Source organism: Anarhichas minor, unplaced genomic scaffold, assembly GCF_050575085.1.
Source record: "Anarhichas minor isolate MPS153535 unplaced genomic scaffold, ASM5057508v1 ptg000011l, whole genome shotgun sequence".
Classification (NCBI taxonomy): Eukaryota; Metazoa; Chordata; class Actinopteri; order Perciformes; family Anarhichadidae; genus Anarhichas; species Anarhichas minor.
In genome coordinates this window covers 9868947-9885593 of record NW_027466457.1, presented here as the reverse complement: position 1 = coordinate 9885593, position 16647 = coordinate 9868947, and the positions used below count along the sequence as shown (strand labels likewise).

The following is a 16647-nucleotide window of genomic DNA, read 5'->3' as shown; positions in this document are numbered from 1 at the left end:
GATTCCCTGCTGCTAACCTGTAGAACTATTTCTTCATCTCCTTTTGCCCTTTGCTCTTTTACAAATTACGACACAGAATGATAATAAATAAAAAATAAACTGCTGGTGCTATTAAAGGGACAGTCCCTCTACAAGAAGCCTTTGTCTTATGGCCATTAATTACTGTATACATATAATTAGGAATTAAGCTGGGTACCAGTATGAATGCAAGACAGATTTTCACTGTACATTACAGGTTATAATGTTTACATGTTTGATCTCATTGTAAATTAATGATATTTATTCATCTATGATAGCACCTTTTTATTACTATTTTTCTTTATTTATTAAAAAAAAAAAAACATTCCTTTATTGTATTTCTTAGATATTTCTTTATTTTTTATCATACTATCTATGATAGCACCTTTTTTTGCTGTATTTCTTAGATATTTCTTCATTCTATATGCCTATTCCATTCAATCAGTGAGTCGTTATCTGTGAAAATACACCTAGATGTGTTGGCCACAAAAACAATATATTCCTACTGGACCTCAGACATAATACAGACGGACTTTTGATATCTCATCTCTCAGTGAAAATCGATCTGTGAGTGATACACCCGAGGGTTTCTCTTCCCCATCATTTGTATTTTGCGACTGACTGCAGTTTCTGCGCTGCTGCTGCTCATACGCAATCCCTGGATAGGTGGTTGCCATGGATTCCTGGGTCACATGCGTGGGTTTCCTGTAGCCAGAAGCAGCAGAAGAAGAAGATGCTTGGACGAAAAATCCAGAGCCATTTTCATTCAAGAAAAATTGAGGTTTCGCTGTGGATGCTGGCTGGGTGGACTGACTACACCCGTCTGCGGATTTAGGCTTTTTTTTTGTGTCCTCCCCCATCTCCGCTGTGTGCTTTTGATTATTTCAAATTCGCAGCAAACCGGTTTCGTTCACATTCATAGACTGATAATAGGAATGAGTATAGAAATTCCTGAAGGACTGACGGAGCTGTTACAGAGCTTTACCGTGGAAGTGTTGAGGAATCAGCCCAGGGATTTGCTCGAGTTTGCGTTGCAGTACTTCACCCAGCTGAAGGAAAGTGAGACCAGAGAGGCCTCGTTTGGCAATGACCAAAATTCGGCACCAAGATCCGGAAAAGCGGTCAATTTCATTGACGAAGCCATGCAGATCGATTCGGAAAACGGAGAGGAGGACGACGACGATGACGAGGAATTCATAGGTAGGCAAATAGATTTGGCCGTGTAGACCTGCGCTATGTGAGCAGGGGAAGTGGGAGTGGATGTCCTGCATTTCGAACAATGAGCATGTGTGCACGGCGTCTGTCCAGCGGGAGAGAAAAAGACGCTCGTTGAGCGCAGTGATGCTCCAGAGCTCGCCACCTTGCATCCACCACGGCTCTGTTATTTACCATATATGGTCACGGAGGCTGAATGCTGGTTAATGAAGGTGTCTCGGTCTTCGTCTGTGCAGACACGTTGTTGTTTGTGTGTGTGATGAGGACAGCATTAAGGCACAGCAGCTCAAAGGGACTGTGCGTTTTCTAGACGGACCCTGCACCTCCAAGTCATTTCAACATTTTCAGTTTCAGGTGCAGGCCTGATGGGCCTATACCATGATTATGTATCAAAGCAGATGCATGTGGGAAAACTTAGCCTCTGCTATGATGCAAGCAATGCAAAATGTGACCTTTTACCCCCCTAGACTAATTTGTGCTTCCTAAACTGTGGTCATATTGAACAGAATGGCCGGTGCAGTATAGTGCCATAGGGTGCAGCAAGTAGCATAGCAACCCAGAGCTCTGACACAGCATCCCAATGAGTGGTGGGGTCTGCAAAGGCTGTCTGCAATGGTTACATAAGGACAAGTACACTATATGCACTCATTCATCTAACTATTGTTGTATTTTTGGGTTAAGATTGTGCCCCATCACACCTCATATTCCAATGAGCCTCCTTGGACAACACTGGCTGGACGGCTATTAATGGATGAGACCTCCTATGTATATTTCATACCCAGACTATTATGTTGGAGCTCAGCTGTGTTTTACATTTTAATTATTTGTCATTCAAATTTGATTCAAGCGCACTTCAAAGCAGCTGTCCTTATTCAGGTTTTACCCGAATTAATATGGCTCCTTAATGAGCACAGGACTGGGTGGATTCCACTACTACACATGTAGAACACAGTGCTTTAACCCTAAACCCTTTTCAGTAATGACTCGGTCACTGTGAGATAGATTTATTTTATAATGAATTATAACCTGTTGATGTATATCTTTGTGCTTTTTGCAGCCCCGGTAATAAACAGATTCATCAGAAGAGCATCAGGTGAGTTGTCATTCTGGCTGTTTTAAGTCTGTTCTGCCAAGAGGAAAACTCTGGACAACGTCAAAGCTGGAAACGTGTGAAACTTCTTGAACACCTGAATACTGAGGCTACGTCAGATTTGTTCCAGTTCGAATGATTTTTTTCCCCATCTGTCTTTTCTCATTGTCCTTCACGTAATAAAATAGTGTTGATTTATTCGAGTTTGTGAAACCACTTGTCTCAAGCCTGGTTAATAATGCCAGTGAGTGATGTGGGTGTGGAGATGAGGACAAGTGCTACTACTACTAATAATCTCTTGCTAGTGATAATAGTAACAGTGTGGCTTCACATGATAACATAAGACTGAATGGAAAGTATGAGCCAGTGAAAGTAATCAGTAACACTTTTATCACTTGATATGAAAAATGAACACCCTCAATATATATTAGACTAAACATCAAACCAAAGGCAAGGCGAAGCAAATTTATTTATAAAGCACATTTTATACACAGAGGCAACCTGAAGTGCTTTACAGATTATACAAGAAACACATGATGCACACAACCAACCAAGCAAACAAAAGCACACAGAATAAAAGCAATGAAACTAAACTGACAAATGAGATTTAGGGTAACCAGGTAGGTCTTTAGCTTGGATTTGGAAGTTGTCATATTGTGACAGTTGTCATATGGCATATTTGTTAGTTTAAAACATAAATCATTTTTCAATTTGAGTCCTGTAGCTCGGTTTATTCAAGTAAAAGTTTGGCTACTCTTCTTGCCGTTAAAACACAGGAAGGGAATGCGGTATGAGGGGCCCCACTATAACAGCATCCCCAGAAAAGACTCATTGCGTGAAACTGCTGAATCTTCCCGAGGATTTGGCTTTTGTTGTTCGACTGGGATGAAAGTTTCGCTGCTTTCTTTTTTAAGTATTTGAGTTTACATTTTTCTTTCCAAAAGGTTCTGTCTTTGGGCAGATATTTGAATTTCTGGATGAATTTGCTGTTTGGTAGTGAGTGTCTATAGCTCATTAATTTGTTGATCTCTGTCATGCAGTGTGTGCTGAAGCGTTCAATCCTGATGAAGATGATGACGATAAAGAGCCATGGGTAAACTGTCTTTCTTAATATTGATTGTTGATTCTTCCAAACAGTTCGACTTGTAGCTCTGAATCTGAACCAAACAGTCAGCATTACACAGTATTCTGCATACTTTAACGTGTAGGCCGTCATAGGGTCATATCATAAGACCTGTGCTTCAATTTGCAGGTCATCCACCCCAAAACCGATGAGCAGAGACAGAGACTACAGGAAGCCTGTTGGGACATTCTTCTGTTCAAGACTTTGGAGCCGGTGAGCGGATCGTTCCATAAGCACTCTGTACTCCTCTGGTTTGTGCTCTGCCATCTCTGAAATTACACAAAGGGGAACATGGCCCGAGGCCAGCAGCTTTTTTTGCCACAGCTCAGTACACTATGCATGATTTGGAAAGATGCTTATTTTCAAGTAGCTGAAACGGCACACTATATGTATTCTGCATGATTGTTTCAACACTTGAGATTCACATATTTGATTGATATTTCACACCGTCGCAGGAAGAGATGTCTCAGGTGCTGGATGCTATGTTTGAGAAGTTCTGCACTGAAGGGGAGCACATCATTGATCAAGACGATGATGGGGACAACTTTTATGTTCTTGAAAGGTGATCTTTCATGTGGCTTCCACAACATGGCTTACTCATCATTTTTTTTATCAGATCATTGATCGTTATATATCATTTCTTTCAAACATTTTTATTTGTGAAATACTGCCTATACTATATAGGTTTCCTGCTGACATAAGATTTCAGGAGACACCATTATTGCTGACCTGTGTGTAGATTTTCCTCTGATAGTTTTTCTGTTGTGTTTTCATTCAGCGGGATGTTTAACATTTTCGTGAAGGTTGATGGCACAGACAAGCTGGTAGGCTGCTATGACAACCGAGGCAGCTTTGGAGAACTGGCGCTGATGTACAACACCCCCAGGGCAGCCACAATAATCGCCACCTCGCCTGGAGCCCTTTGGTGCCTAGTGAGTAAACCATTAAATCCCCACGTGAGAGCACAGTTGGCTGCACGCTCAGGTTTTCATAACAAGCTGTGTCGTCAGGATTTACAGTAAATATCCAGGTTGTCTGTGGCAGTGTTGGCACTATCAGAGATCATGTTGTCTGACTGAAGTAACATACTGCATAAAACCCACTGAATGCAACAAAAAGCGACAGAGTGCTAATTGTGCCCCTGGATATTAATTATTTTATTTATATTTATTGATTATCATGGAGTGTTCATTAATGCATCCTAATGAATGTGCAAAGTTAATATGAAAAAGAAATACAATACAGGCCTATAAAAAAAGAAATTGCTTCCCATTCGGAGCTCAGATGTCAGATCAGCTCAGACAAACAAGGCTAAACTTGTCTGTTTTAGCAAGTATACACCTCAGATGAACTCGGGTTAATAATTGATAAATGATCAAAATGTGAAAGCTGGGGCTGTCAAGGAGAAGACAAAGGTCGGGGTGAAAGCAATTGAATTCCCTCCCTACTTCTTTTTTGTTATTTATATAATTACATCTAACTAATTAAGTTGTGTCCAGAACAGCTATTGTCAATATTCAGTTGCGACTTGATCTGTGAAGCAGCCTGTTTATTAATGACTCAGCCAGGGTCGCGTCCTTAAAACTGTGGGCAACAGCCTTGTTATGTCATCTGTGAGGGAACCAGGCAGGTTGCAGCTGTATCCACTTGCGTACTTGTAGTGTGTGTTTGACTTTTCCGCTTTTCTCAACCAGTAAGCCAGAGCGCCATCTAGTGGGCTGCAGAGGGAGTGCCAAATGGTTAGCTTAAATGTAAAACTTTGTTTTTGTTCTATATTCAGCAAAATGTACTCTACAATTCACATGAATAAAAAAATGTATTCACACAAAGTGTTATTTCGATTACCAGTTATATTTGAATAGCATATTTGAACACTATTTGATTGCCACTGTTAGCAAGCTATCGTTCCCTCCTCCGATGCAGTGACACAAAAAAAAGTATTTTAAGTGATGTTGGATACAAGCCTGGACCAGTAAAAGCTCCAAGGCGTGTGGTGAGGGAAAGAAGGCCCCTAATATATTACATTCGGATTATAATGGCAGGCGGTGATGGGTGAAGGAAAGCAGAATATTCATTTTGGTCATTACAGCTGACAATGGCATAACACTCCTTTTTTTTGGTCATGTTATGTTTTCTTTCGTATTTATTTGCAATCAGAAATGGTCCTTGGGTTACAAAAGGTTGAGAACCCTATCCTACAGTACAATCTGTAATCCTCTACCACTGCATGTTGTCATCCAACATATTGCTGAACCTGAACGTTGTCCTCTTCTTTAAATCTGTGTTTCAGGATCGTCTGACATTCAGGAGGATTATAGTGAAGACCAATGCCAAGAAAAGGAGGCTGTATGAGGCATTCATTGAAACGCTACCACTGCTTACATCTTTAGAGGTAAGATTAGCTTTGTCCTCCAGTGTGAAGAAAGTGCAGCGTGCATATACAGTGAAACCATTGTTAACCAAACATCCTTTCATCCACAGCTCTCAGAGAGAATGAAGGTAGTGGACGTAATATCCACCAAGGTTTACAGCGACTCACAGCAGATCATTGCTCAGGTGATCGATCTCTTTATGATCTGTTCTTGGATGGATCGTTTCATTTTTTGCTGCAATGACGCATTTATAAACGCTGAGTCTCTCATTTTTGTGCTTTGATTTACAGGGTGATTTAGCAGATTGCTTCTACATTGTTGAGTCTGGCCAAGTTAGAATCACCATGAAAAGAAGCAGAGTATGTTTCCCCAGTCTACCTTTAATTGCTAAATGTAAAAAAAAGAAAGAAAACTTTGCTTGTGTGTATGTTATAGTGTGCATTTCTTTCTTTCCAGACGAAAAAAGACCAGGAGGATGAGGAGGTGGATATCGCCACATGCACGAGGGGCCAGTATTTTGGGGAGCTGGCGCTTGTCACGAACAAGCCCAGAGCTGCATCAGCATATGCTGTGGGAAGCGTCAAATGCTTAGGTATATTTTCTGCATTTTTATGATTATTCATATATTACGTCTGGCATATACACTTTTCAGTGTACCACTTACTATTTTACATTATTCTCTATAACTCTCCATAAATGATGTCCGACTCTTCTTTTTAATTTTTTTTGGTCAGCCATGGACGTCCAAGCCTTTGAGAGATTGCTGGGCCCTTGCATGGACATCATGAAGAGAAACATAGCTAACTATGAGGAGCAGCTGGTGACCCTGTTTGGAAGTAGCACTGAGATTGAGCAACAAAGTGCATGAGACAGCTCCAATGGACCATGAATCGGTGGATGAAAAAAAACAAAAACGAGGCTTGTATGGATGTTTGTCCCCATAATCACTTAAACAGCTTTTTCTTACAAATGTGAATATCCACTGTAACATTTGTCTGTCAGATAAATAAAACAGACTACGCCAGAAACCCATATGAGACTATAGGTTAATTTGAGCAGACTTTGCCACATTGCGTTATGATGAAGGTAAAGTAGGCCAAAGCAGAGTTACTTAAAGCTTGTTTGAGTTAGATTTTTCACGACTCTCACCTTAAAAATGTAAGCGTACATTTTACGTGTCAGTGTCAGACGCATTAATTGTTTGTATATTGAACACTTTTGTTAACGCTCACCTTTTCTCCACAGTGTTAGTTACACTTACAGTATAATATCGTTTGTAAATTTCTAAACATTGTTTGTTAAAATCAGATGCCAAAGCTTATTTCTTACTGGATAATTGTGAGCCAATATGTCACAATCTCTTGTCATTTTGGCAGGAGCACTAACATTGGCAGCATGGGTACAAAAGTGCCCCAACATGAAACGGATAAACAATTTGTAAAAGAAGTTGATTTGATAACATGTTTCAGATTTTGATCACAACAGAATGTAGACTTGGCAGTACTTTAACATTTTTACAAAATGCATTTCTGTTTATCATAAATTTTAATCCCTTGAACAAATGTTCATACACTGTATATCATTGGTAAGTGTGTTTGTGGCTGTTAGCCTGATACTATGCTTTTGCAGAAAAACAAACTTCAGAGAGATAGCTGATAGTTTTGTATGAATATACCACACATTGCTGTACAATTTGAAACTGAATATTTACTGTTATTATATAGGCCCAGCTTTAATTTGATAAGTTGCCCCATTAGACTGTAGTCATTATAGGCAGTGTCTTGAAACTATTGATTTTCCTGTGTTTTAATGTAAAATTCAAGTCAAATTGTTTTTGTGTCAGTGAAACATACATTATGATTGGCACCCATTATTGCTGTCTACCTCTGCCAACAACGTATACTGTTTGGATACACATATTCTGATGTTTCCTCTAAACAGGAATCTAAAGTAGGTCTTCTCTGTATCTCTTCTCTATCTTTTTAAGATTAATAAAACTAAGTTTTTATTCTTTGACTTCTTTAGTCAAAATTCTTTAGTCTACCTATCATTCTTTAGTCAGTCGTCTTCTGTATTTTGTCTGTGGTTTACTGCAGCTTACACTGGTAGAGCTGGTTTAACATTTAAACACTCTTAATTTATCCCACCCCTTGTGCAGGTAGTGCTGGTAATTTTTGAAGGCCAACCCATAATACTGGATGAAAGTACTGTGTGTTTCACTTTTCATGTCAATAAAGAACATTTTTATATGTGTGTGTCACATTGTTATTCATTACAATAATGGAATAGCCCACTTTTAAAGCTTTTCAGTCACCATTCGCTCACTCATTCGCCATTCATTCATTCCTTATTCATACAGTCATTCGTTCATTCAAAAGATTTTGTAGTAAAAGTTAAACTAACGATTTAATTACAAAGGAGTGGACAAATAGTCCATGCATAATCTATAAAGCAATGTGACGTGAGTGTAACTGTAAGTACTTGCTTTAGTTGCGACATTGCAGATAGAAAAGAACCATGTATTGTTCCTGTCATTGCCAATGTTACTGGGTGGTAACAGGCATGTACGTTCATCCAATCACACGATGATCAACAAACTAGACCCCGCCTTTAATATTTTCCTCAACACCAGCGACCAATTGAATACTCGGATTCTTGTTATTGGCGTTCTCGTACACCAATAGGAGGCGTCCTCTGGAACCATTCATTCCCACCCCTCGAGTGAATGCCAGATAGTTTCTTGATGGCGACTGGCTTGGTAAGTGGGGAAGTTGACTTCATTTTTTTCGAATAAACAAAAGGTTCAAACACATATTGAACTTGAGCGCCGTGTGATCCGTGTCTTTGCCGTACTAACGTGGGGTTTTAGCGGGGTTGTCACGCGCTTATTCGACGTGGATTGCCAGTGTGCTCGACAATGTTCTTTTCTCCGTGACGCTTGTTGTTTTGGTGTTAACGAGCCCACCCGACCGCAGTTTTGTGTATCGAAACATGTCTTTCATTCGGTTAAAATCTGCTTTGAAATCTCGCTGAAAGGCCTCTCTCGGGGTTCCGTCATTCATTATGAACGGGGCAGAGAGGTTGCGTCATGCCTCAACTTGTTGACATTCTTTTGTTTACAGTGTTGAGCCCGACAGCCTCTGGGTTTGAACCGAGGACCCTGCTGCTACTTTAGAGGAGTGGGGGAAACACTGACTGTTAGGCCCGATATGCAAAACCGTCTTTTGGGCATGATCGTACTTCTAAAACGTTTATTCACGGCTTGCCATTGGTATATAAACATCGGTTTATCGGGGCGTGCAGCGATCGTTGAACTATAACCGTTAAGCTAGTTCTTCCTTGTAAACTGATTGATTTGATGTTCGCAGCTTCATTTCTTTTGTAATTTTTTTGTTGTTGTACGTTGCGTCTTCAAACACGACATCATGCTAACATCTGGATACAATATTTTACTATGTCATTTTCACCTTCGTGTTTCGAGCCTCCGTAAGACACTTTTCAAAAGGAATTTCAGCTGTTTTTTCACTTTTGCTACGCAGTCGAATGAATGGGCTTTGGTACGCATGCGCCAACATCTTTTTTAAGTTTATAAACAAGGCCTCCACGCAGCGGGTCACAGAGGTATAGCCTACTGGCGATTCAGAGACAAAGGATCCCCTTAAGGCTGCCTACCTATCCCTTTTTATTGATGTCGAATCTGACACGTCTTGAGGTTATCACATACTATCTGGGATATCTTTTATTTCAGAAACATTTTACCTGTCATGAGCATTATGTTAAAGGTTTTACTTTATGTCTTAATGCAACCACATTACTATCTAAAAACCGCATACCCCTATGTATGCAATTACAAAGAATCTTCTTTCATTTGAATGAGTTTCACTTCGTTTGTGAAAGCTCTGATTTGGTCCCTTTTTGTTTTGCATAAAACCAGCTGATGTGGCAGTGGAAGCTGAGTAAACTAACATAAAGCCTGTTTTTGAATAAAACAAAACAGGAAATAGCAGAACATTGTGAAAATGGACGAGTCTTTTGATCGACTCAAGTGCACCGAGGACCTGCCTTCCTCACCTGGGTGCCACATGGATTATGGTAAACTCCTACACCAGCAATCACATTCTGTAATGAAGTAAACGGAGCTTTTCCACATTTTAATTATGGATGTTACTGTTGACTTCTCCCCAGATGACATGCCAGAGCTGCAGGAGGTGGAGGAGGACCAGAGGTCTCCAGGGCTATATCAGGTCGGAGCAGGAGTGTCTCACCAGGAGCTTAGCTGCTCCCTAAGCACCAACTGGCTCACTGAGCTGGCCAACATTGCCACCAGTCCTCAGAGCTCCCTGCAGAAGAGCGCCCCACATAAGAGGTTTGCACCAAGACGACCTAACATGAAAATAAACAAAGTCAGATGAGTTCTTATAATATAAACTCACAGAGAAGTTGACAGCCCCAGTAAGAAAATGGCACACTATGTATTCCACAAAGTTCTCTAGTATCGCTACATAACTTGTGTAATGAAATATCCTCTGATATTACGTTGTTTTTTTGCAGTCATTGAAGTGAATGGCTCATTATATTTTATTCATTATATATAACTAATGTTGTATTGTTGAATACCCAACAACAGGGTTACATTCCGCTGTCTGTAGATTATAAATATCACTTATGAGTTACTAAAAAATATGAAGTATCACCATATATGACCATGATATATATTCATGACAATTTCATTTTTTTCCCCCCCAGATCATCTCCAGTCCACATCTTTGGCAACAGTAATAGTTTACATTCTTACGCCCGTCCTCCACTAGCCAGTAGCGCACCCAACCCGTCCAGAGGCCACTTCAGGGAGCGCAGGCGTGTCAGGGTAACCCTTCAATTCAACAATCATCCATTCCTTTAGACTCACTGATTATTTCCTAGTAAATTCTGTTTAAACCTTTACACTGAAATAGTTTGTTTTTACTGATGTCATTGTAAGATGTTTATTTATTTTTCACAACAGGCCAGCAGTGAATCAGAGTCTGGAGTTTTCTCAATGTCCTCATCTTTTTCTGACGATGAAGACATGGCCTGGTCTCACTCTTGGCCCTCCACAGCCTGGCATTGCTTCCTTAAAGGTGCATACATACACACTCGTGTACATACCGTGCGTGTCCACCAGTGCACATGTAGACACTCACACCTCACTCACAAAGTGAAGTGAAACCCGAGCTTTTTTTTCAAAGAATTTCTTGAAAAAGAAAACATGGTGGTGAGAATTATGCCTCATAGCTTAAAGGCACAATCTACAGTCTATATCAAGTCAGTTATTCGTCGTTTTGTTCATACTTTTCTCAAAGGATCCTCCTTTTACAACCAGGAGGAACACGAGGTTACAAACATTTGTAAAGAAATTCTGACCTCGGGTGTCCAAACAGCAGTATTGCATCCAAGCACATTCTTCTCAGTATCAACACACATCTGCTTATTCATCGTGTCGCACTGTTGTGTTGATATTCAGGAACACGCCTGCGCTTCCATCGAGGTCCTAATGTGGAGTGGCAGGACGCTGATGAACTTGGAGATTCTGATGATGACTCTGATGAGGAAACAATGATGCCGTCCTCCTCTCTTAAGGTAGGCAACAAATAGAGTATTTAGGATGTCTTAGAATAGTTAATAAGAATCTGCTATACTCTGGAATATGTTCCTGCTGTGTACACATTAAGTGTTGCTGCATCGCTGACTAAATGAGTGCATGATTCAGTGTAATGTTAGTAGCCGTGACAATTGCTTGTAATGGCCACCAGGTGGCAGCCAGGCTAACAGAAGAGGTACAGAAAGGGAGTAACTGAGTGCATGAATAAAACATACAGAATAACATCCTTGGTGACTCACAGTGGTGGTCTCATTTAGTATCTTAGAAACCAAGTTTTCAGGCAATCAGGCTTCAAGTTGTTTTTGGTCGTGTATCTAACTACCTCATCTTGCTGGAGGAAAGACTCCTCTCATTGGTCTTTTGCTTCATTCACAGAGATACGGTACAGGGGGTCTGAAGTTGGTGAGCCACGAAGAGACTGTATCTTTTGGCCAGGCCGTTCTTAAGCTGACCTTTGACCCTGGCTCACCCGATGACAGCCTTTTAACAGCCGAATGCCGACTGGATCACCCATTTTTTGTCAAAAATAAAGGTAAAACAAGACATTAGTTAGTTTATTTCTGTTCAATATAAGGACAAAATATCAACTGCAGGTCGTGTTCTCTCTCACAAAACATAAGTCAGCTTTGTTGGCAAGAAACAAAAGCAAAATGATGTCAATAAACAGATTTTATTGATATGAAAGTGGTCTTTTGCCAACAGAACCAAATGTTTGCAAAATGCTAAAATAATATTTTTTTTCTTTATACAAACATCTTTATGATCAAAGTAATCTGTAATCTACCATCTGTGTTGTTCAGGTTGGTCTTCCTTCTATCCGAGCCTGACTGTGGTGCACCATGGCATCCCCTGCTATGAGATGCAGTTGGGCAATGTGTGCCTGCCACCAAGCCACCCAGAAGCCATAAACTGCGATGACTCTGTCGTCTTTGACACTTTCAGAAGGTACACTCCTGTAACTCATGCCCTCTGGATTTGTGTAATGAAGAGACTTGAAGTGCTTATAAGTGATATTTAATATAACAATTTAAGTAAGGCATGTATTTGTATTATTGCTTTATTTTATTTTTTTTACAATGAGAGAAATAAAAATTTAAAAGTCTACCTTTTTTGAAGTGACAAGATGACTTTTTGTAACAAAACACTGGAAAAAAATTTGCAAATGAAATGCGACAAACTAGAAAAAGACCAAATTAAAGTCTGTGTCTCTTTTCCTTCTTTCCCTTTGCAGTTATGACTTCACCCCACTCGACTCCTCGGCAGTGTATGTTCTCAGCAGCATGGCTCGTCAGCGCAAGACCTCCCTGTCTAGCGGGGGGGCTGTCAGTCCAGACTGTGATAAACTTGAGCGCTCCAGCTCCCCACAATCCTCTACTGGCAAATCAAACAGGAGCCAGACCTCAGGGACAGCCATTGTTGCCACGCCTACAAGATGCAAGCGCCCAATGAATGCCTTCATGCTCTTCGCCAAGAAGTACAGAGTGGAGTACACGCAGATGTATCCTGGGAAGGACAACCGGTACGCAAGACTCATTGAGACCCAGTGCACTCATTCATACTATTTTGCCATGCAGAATTATCTAATTTAGGTTAATGAGTTTTTTATATTACTGTGTCACGTCTTAAAGTACATTAACCTTCCGCCTTAGTCTGGATGTGTAACGTACGTAGTAGCACGAGGCACACGCTAGAATAATGACATCTCTTTTACCAAACACACTGCGTCAGTGTTTCTGTGACCAAAGGGGACATCGGAACATTACATTCATCTTTTAATGTAAGATGTATAGGACATTTTATATACTATAACATTTTTCACTACAGTTTTATGGCATACTATAATATGAATTTATTTTTAAGACACTTTGATGCTACACTACCTTTTTTATGACATTCTAATGTTGCATGTAATTAAATACTATAGTTCAACATTCCTTTTGGAATTTGTATGATATATTGTGACTTTTAAAACAACATTGTGAAAAGGGCAAGTCCTTAATCCTTTGTCTCTCACCTTGCACTCAGAGCCATAAGTGTCATCCTGGGTGACAAGTGGAAGAAGATGAAGAATGAGGAGAGGAGGCTGTACACCATGGAGGCCAAGGCTCTGGCCGAGGAGCAGAAACGAATCAATCCAGACTGCTGGAAGCGTAAAAGAACCAACTCGGTAAGGACCAAAGTCACTGTTCTATAGCATCCAAATTGCACGCTGACATTGCATGTTAAATTACATTTACCCAGTCTTTGGTTTCAATCACGTGTCCAGCCTACTGTAGACCAACAGCTTATGTCATCCTTCAACAGGGTTCCCAGCAGACCTAGATAATCTCCCAGAAACCCCAGCTGTTGTTTGTTTTGACACGGAGAGGCGCTGGACAGAGTCTGACGGACCGCTTGATGCCTCTTTGCTCTCCTGTAATCTTGAGACTCAACTGTGATGCTGCATTCATTGCTTTTTATAACCGTGAAACATTATTAGAGACAAACCAGATTTATGAACTATAAACAAAACATGTAATCTAGTCACTAACAGTGCATATATTTTCTTATATCCTTAATGTCAAAGACGTCTTATTCCCCTGAAATAAGAATGAAACTCCTCACTTATTTCAGGTGATTGCATATTCAAGGTTGAAAAATGAGAGCATGTGGTGCTATGCCTCAGCAGAAAACAACACGTGTCTATTTATAATTATAAAATGGGGAATTTTAGCTAACTTTTTCACAACTGGTCAGATTCAAGAAGATTCAATATACTGCTGCACAGAGTGGTAACCCTTTCATACATTTTGTAATACAGTATATATTCTGCAGCTGAACTATTGCCAACAGTTTGTAATGCCGCCCTGCCAAGTTTTTACATTTTCACCCGACCGCCCGGCCATATGATGAGACGGCTTTCAGCATGTGGTGGTGGGTTCATACTCAGTCACAAAGCACTTCAGGCCTTTGCTTTAAGTGTTTGTTTCTTCTGCACTTTATATACATATGTAATCTCCTTTACAGTTATTGTATACTGGTGGAAACCATTTGTATAATACAGCTAGTATCTTGACAGTTAGCCGTTTGACACAATCATGGCTTAGTAGCCGTGTTCTGCTTTCAGGTTGCTCTTGCATTTTAAGTGCTTTGTTCATAATGTACAGGTTTCACAGCCTCTTGCACAAAATATCCTTGTATCATATTATAAATAATTTTTTTTAAACTTGCATGTTATCCAAGTGTTTGGTCCTTTTCATAAGCTGTAATCACAACATGTGGTTATGCTTGGCTTTGTGTTGTTAATACTTGTTAAAAATGTTTTTGCCCGTCTTTTGCTCTGAATACTTATCTTCCTCCTGTGAACACGTGCGCTAAGAACCAGGCAAGTTTCATCTCGAGCTTTAAGAGCTCTCGAATATCCACCGATCTAAACGGAGTAAACCCATAACGCCTGTTGTTTCCAGGTAACAGGGCAGTTCAAGTGTGTTTTATTCTTTTGTTTCTCTCCCACATTAAAACCGCAGTGCACATATGCTAACAAAGCCTCTCAAAGCGCAATTGTACCGAAGCAAGACGATTCACTCTTGGGCTAGATTAGGACAACTTTAAAGGAACCTTGGTCTCGCCCCCTTTAGATGAAAAGGGATCTGAACAGAAATAAAAATGAGAGAACATATCGTATACAAAACATCTAGGGATGTAGTTAGATTTACAATATTTGCTTTATTTACCTTGCAGACATAAAGACTATGGTAATAATATGCAATGTTATTGTCAATTTTAAGACATAATTTACATTGTTCGAGAGCCAGAGGGCGCCGTCACTCCATTTTTGTTCATTTAAAAGACGTGCTTTCCTCCATGATATAAACACTTACCTTTGTAAAGGATAACAATATTATAAGGTCAACAAAGAGACCCGAGACACCATCGATAACACTCTGGTTTAGGACACTAACATGTTGCAGTTGCATAAAAAATAGCAGTAAATGATCAGCAGTTAACCTTACTATACGCTAGAAAAACAGAACATCCCTCAAATGATTTATGGACATCGGGAAGTTAATATTCTCATGTTTGTGAATATCTTGAGGGCCCTGCTTGTCTGCAAGTAGAAAATGGTTAGTCTGAAAGGATAAGATTCATAGCACTGTGTGCCTCATGAAAAAACAATGATCAAGCCTCGCAAGCACAGGAATCTAATTATATCATTTCCATAACAGGCCACTCCAGAATGATCCGAGTTGAATACTTTATGGCATATTTGAGGAAATGGAAAGTTGTGTCGGATATGCTTCTGGCTCAACACTATTGCAAGTTTAAATGAAGAACTAAAGGATATGGTAGTCATTGCGGTGAGAAATTAAAAGCATTTTTCACTGTCATTTCTACACAATAAGAAGAAGAACTTTACTGTGTGGACATGCTGTAAAAAATACACACATCAGCTGAGTCTTCTCACATTTGATTTGTAATGGCTGCTGTGCTGAGTTTTAATTGGAGATGACATTTGTTTTAAATAAAAATTACAAAATTCCCATCACTAGAGAACATAAGGGTATCATTTTGTCAATCTTAACTGTGGCAGGTTAGGTTTAAATTATTTTTCTTGAAGAATCATATATTGAGGACTTTAGTACAGCAAACATAATGCATCCGATTCATTTAAAGTCATTGGGCGGTCATTTTGCACAAATTCCTTGCATTTATGCATGAGGTCTTTTGACTGGAACAATTGAAGAGGGAATGAATACTAAAATGAACAATTAGAATGGAGAGAAACTGAGACAGGGATCATCACTGCTGGCTTCCTCTTAAATCAGAAGCTGCACCTTAATCAAGGCTTCCTAATTAGGGGCAATTAGTTTTCGTAATTCACTGAGAGACAGCAGACTCTTGTAGAGCATGGCGTTTGTGTCAGCAAGGAACAGTGAATGTTATTTTGTCTCTTTTACTCAGTCACCCAGTAATTTGAAAAACCATCGCATGAGCAAAAGGTGCAGTGGTTCTGCACAGTACAGCCGCAATGAGGACAACACCGAGCAGGAATCAGAGATCTGTGGACTGAATTTAACCTTCAACCGAGAGTGGGCTGTTGATACAGATTGCACCCCAAAGCGGCAGGATGTTGGTGGAAATCGGTTTGATGTTGAAGTGCAGATCACACAAATTAAGCTGAAGCTAAGGTTCTGATGAAGTGAGTAAA

The 16647-nt window shown here is 40.0% G+C and overlaps 2 protein-coding genes across 2 annotated transcripts; both read left to right on the top strand.

Moving 5' to 3' along the window:
• The first annotated feature begins 930 nt into the window (after positions 1 to 930).
• Positions 931 to 6686, top strand: prkar2b (protein kinase cAMP-dependent type II regulatory subunit beta). The gene is made up of 11 exons (XM_076089310.1): positions 931 to 1218; positions 2291 to 2326; positions 3364 to 3416; positions 3576 to 3659; positions 3902 to 4008; positions 4225 to 4378; positions 5737 to 5838; positions 5928 to 6002; positions 6109 to 6177; positions 6275 to 6410; positions 6553 to 6686. The coding sequence occupies exons 1-11, from the start codon at positions 954 to 956 to the stop codon at positions 6684 to 6686; spliced, it is 1215 nt and encodes a 404-aa protein (XP_075945425.1). The 5' UTR covers positions 931 to 953.
• A 1838-nt stretch (positions 6687 to 8524) lies between these two features.
• Positions 8525 to 14668, top strand: hbp1 (HMG-box transcription factor 1). The gene is made up of 11 exons (XM_076089307.1): positions 8525 to 8576; positions 9816 to 9910; positions 10004 to 10184; positions 10565 to 10685; positions 10824 to 10938; positions 11322 to 11437; positions 11835 to 11991; positions 12260 to 12404; positions 12691 to 12978; positions 13485 to 13626; positions 13764 to 14668. The coding sequence occupies exons 2-11, from the start codon at positions 9838 to 9840 to the stop codon at positions 13779 to 13781; spliced, it is 1356 nt and encodes a 451-aa protein (XP_075945422.1). The 5' UTR covers positions 8525 to 8576; positions 9816 to 9837; the 3' UTR covers positions 13782 to 14668.
• Positions 14669 to 16647: the final 1979 nt, after the last annotated feature.

What these genes read in the sequence shown, in the direction of transcription:
- prkar2b (XM_076089310.1), top strand. Translation starts at nt 954, where the DNA reads ATGAGTATAGAAATTCCTGAAGGACTGACGGAGCTGTTACAGAGCTTT. An exon ending in CGATGACGAGGAATTCATAG is followed by an intron (nt 1,219 to 2,290) that starts GTAGGCAAATAG and finishes TGCTTTTTGCAG; the next exon opens with CCCCGGTAATAAACAGATTC. An exon ending in ATTCATCAGAAGAGCATCAG is followed by an intron (nt 2,327 to 3,363) that starts GTGAGTTGTCAT and finishes TCTGTCATGCAG; the next exon opens with TGTGTGCTGAAGCGTTCAAT.
- hbp1 (XM_076089307.1), top strand. Translation starts at nt 9,838, where the DNA reads ATGGACGAGTCTTTTGATCGACTCAAGTGCACCGAGGACCTGCCTTCC. An exon ending in CTGGCATTGCTTCCTTAAAG is followed by an intron (nt 10,939 to 11,321) that starts GTGCATACATAC and finishes GTTGATATTCAG; the next exon opens with GAACACGCCTGCGCTTCCAT. An exon ending in ATTTTTTGTCAAAAATAAAG is followed by an intron (nt 11,992 to 12,259) that starts GTAAAACAAGAC and finishes TGTGTTGTTCAG; the next exon opens with GTTGGTCTTCCTTCTATCCG.